General features: G+C 41.3%; 1 protein-coding gene across 1 annotated transcript in view; it reads left to right on the top strand.

The window, feature by feature from the left end:
* The window catches only part of LOC145877360 (NLR family CARD domain-containing protein 3-like), a 3,491-nt gene extending 871 nt beyond the window's left edge, over positions 1–2,620 (top strand). Inside the window, exons 1-2 of the mRNA XM_082972674.1 lie at positions 1–421; positions 810–2,620. The exon at positions 1–421 is cut by the window's left edge and continues 871 nt beyond it. Of these exons, the coding sequence (XP_082828800.1) occupies positions 142–421; positions 810–2,620 (2,091 nt within the window). The 5' untranslated portion in view covers positions 1–141. The remainder of the gene's footprint in view (positions 422–809) is intronic.
* Positions 2,621–3,415: the final 795 nt, after the last annotated feature.

Raw genomic sequence — 3,415 nt, 5'->3', positions numbered from 1 at the left:
AGTCAGAGATTCTCAGTGGTCAGTCTTCCCAGAGTCATCAAACAGACCTGGACTCTATATTCAGTGTATGTGGTCCTGTTATGTACATTTGTTTTTGTCTACCTCAAGTAAAGTTTCTTTCAATCATTCATTAATGTGTTGATGAGAAAGCATTTATTCTCTTGCTTAACTTATTTACATGATTTATTTCAGTTGCTTGAAGAGAAAATGATGACATTTGTGAAGAACGAGCTGAAGATGTTCAAGAGGATTCTTAGTCCAGAACTCCCAGAAGGCTTTGAGAGTCAGAAGCAGGATGAGGAAGTGGTGGATGCTGAAGATGAGAAGCAGGAGAGCAGTGCCAGAGAGGGGGCTCTGAAGATCACACTGCACGTTCTGAGGAAAATGAACCAGAAGGAGCTTGCTGACACACTGGAGAAATGTAAGATCTGTCTGCATCATGTTGAATGCTGTTTTATAACATTTAAAAGCTGTAGCTAAAGTACAGCTAAAGTAGCTGTGTAACTCAATGATATTGTAGCAGCCTTAATTAACACAACACCTAGTGGCCTCATCAAGTAGCAGAAGGGATGTGTTGTGTTGATTAATTTAGAGAGCGAGAGAGAGAGAGACAACATTAATAATACCATCAATAATACCAATAATAATATAATCAGTCACACCAGTCTGTAATGCATTATGAAAACATTTACACAGTTATACATTCAGTTAAGAGAATAAATGATTATAATTTCAAATGTTATAACAGTCCTACAATACTGTAGGCATTAAAACAGACGTAATATTAATATCCTCTGTGTTATTTCTAGATTCAGATGAGCTTGCTGAGATTTGCCAACGTGAACTCAAATCTAATCTAAAGAACAAGTTTCAATGTGTATTTGAGGGGATCGCTAAACAAGGAAACCCAACACTTCTCAATAAGATCTACACAGAGCTCTACATCACAGAGGGAGGAACAGGAGAGGTCAATAATGAACATGAGCTGAGACAGATTGAGACAACAACCAGGAAACAAGCAAGACCAGAGTCTGCAATCAAATGTAACGACATCTTCAAACCCTTAACTGGACAAGACAAACTTATCAGAACTGTGCTGACAAAGGGAGTCGCTGGCATTGGAAAAACAGTCTCTGTGCAGAAGTTCATTCTGGACTGGGCTGAAGGAAAAGCCAATCAGGATGTTCAATTTGTGTTTTCATTCCCTTTTCGGGAGCTGAATTTGATGAAAGAGGACAAACACACTTTGATTGAACTTCTCAATCACTTCTCAATGGAAACCAAACAATCAAGAATCTCCAACTATGACAAGTACAAAGTTGTGTTCATCTTTGATGGTCTGGATGAGTGTCGACTGCCCTTAGACTTCCAGAATAACAAGATCTGTTGGGACGTCACAGAGTCAACCTCAGTGGATGTTCTGCTGACAAATCTCATCGAGGGAAATCTGCTTCCCTCTGCTCTCCTCTGGATAACTACCCGACCTGCAGCAGCCAGTAAGATCCCTTCAGGGTGTGTTGACCAGGTGACAGAGGTACGAGGGTTCAATGACCCACAGAAGGAGGAGTACTTCAGGAAGAGATTCAGTGATGAGGACCTGGCCAGCAGAATCATCTCACACATAAAGACATCAAGGAGCCTCCACATCATGTGCCACATTCCAGTCTTCTGTTGGATTTCTGCAACAGTCCTCGAACACATGCTGAAACATAAGAGAGAAGAGATGCCCAAGACTCTGACTGAGATGTACACACACCTTGTGGTGTTTCATACCAACCAGAAGAATGAAAAGTATCTTGGGAAAGAAGAGACAGATCCACACTTGAATAACGAGAGCATTCTGTCACTGGGAAAACTGGCTTTTCAACAGCTAGTGAAGGGCAATCTGATTTTCTATGAAAAAGACCTGAAAGAGGCTGGCATTGATGTCAATGAAGCCTCAGTGTACTCAGGATTGTGCACACAGCTCTTTAAAGAGGAATGTGTGCTGTACCAGGACAAGGTGTACTGCTTCGTTCATCTGAGCATTCAGGAGTTTCTGGCTGCTGTGTATGTGTTCCTCTCATTCATCAACAACAATGAGAATCTAATGGACAAACCACAATCAATGTTCAGATACTTTTTCTCGCTGTTCAGAGACAAGCCTGAAGTTACTGAAGTTACTGTCTACAAGAGTGCTGTGGATAAAGCCTTACAAAGTGAGACAGGAAACCTGGACCTTTTCCTCCGCTTCCTTCTGGGCCTCTCACTGGAGTCCAATCAGAAGCACTTACGAGGTCTACTGACAAAGACAAGAATCAGCTCACAGACCCATGAAGAAACAGTCAAGTACATCAAGGAGAAGATCAGGGAGAATCCCTCTCCAGAGAGGAGCATCAATCTGTTCCACTGTCTGAATGAACTGAATGACCATTCTCTAGTGGAGGAGATCCAAAGCTACCTGAGCTCAGGAAGTCTCTCAAAACCCAACCTGTCACCTGCACAGTGGTCAGCTCTGGTCTTTGTGTTGCTGACTTCAGAAAAGGAGCTGGATGTGTTTGACCTGAAGAAATACTCCAGATCAGAGGAAGGTCTTCTGAGGCTGCTGCCAGTGGTCAAAGCCTCCAGAGCTGTTCTGTGAGTACATAAAATGACATATAAGAAGTATTCATCAGGAAGAAATATTCAGGTTAAAGAAAAATATGCATTATAATATGTGTATAATATTAAATTGAAAACATTGAATAAATGCATTGATTTTCACATTAGTATAGTATAACAATATGACCATACAATTCTAGGAGACAGAAGAAGAATCTATATGTTGTTTGGGAGAATTAACCAAATGCATCTGCCATTGTCCTTCTACACTAAATTAACAATGTGTTTGAAGTAATGATCTCTTTGTCTCCAAAGAATAGCAGTGTGGTTTTAATATGATTAGACTCTTTGCAGGCTGTCAGGCTGTGGAGTCACAGAGGAAGGCTGTGATTCTCTGGTCTCAGCTCTGAGGTCAAACCCCTCACACCTGAGAGAGCTGGACCTGAGTAACAATGACCTAAAGGATTCAGGAGTGAAGCTGCTCTCTGCTGTACTGGGGAATCCCCACTGTAAACTGGAGACTCTGAGGTCAGTATTATCAGATATGAAAGTACTTTATGCATGTAGTTCTCCCATTTGAAAAAGTCGTAATTATTCGGACATATTACTTATAGTGTATTAAAGTAGTCATAAGTTTAGCATGTTGTCCCATATTCCATGCCTGCTGTCATGTTTCTCTAAGACAGAACCCAGAAGCAGACCAGGACAAGGTGAGTAAAATGAAGGTGAGTATTTATTGGTAGTCTTGATGTGTAATTTGAGTGATCCAGGAGACGAAGCGGCAGCGGAGGTGAGTTGATGAGAGTAGATGGGTGGATTCAATGACGTCACTGTA

The sequence above is a fragment of the Salmo salar genome, unplaced genomic scaffold (assembly GCF_965601325.2).
Source record: "Salmo salar unplaced genomic scaffold, fSalSal1 ptg000974l, whole genome shotgun sequence".
NCBI lineage: Eukaryota > Metazoa > Chordata > Actinopteri > Salmoniformes > Salmonidae > Salmo > Salmo salar.
Note: the sequence above shows the minus strand (reverse complement) of the source record. Positions and strands in the feature narration are given on the sequence as shown.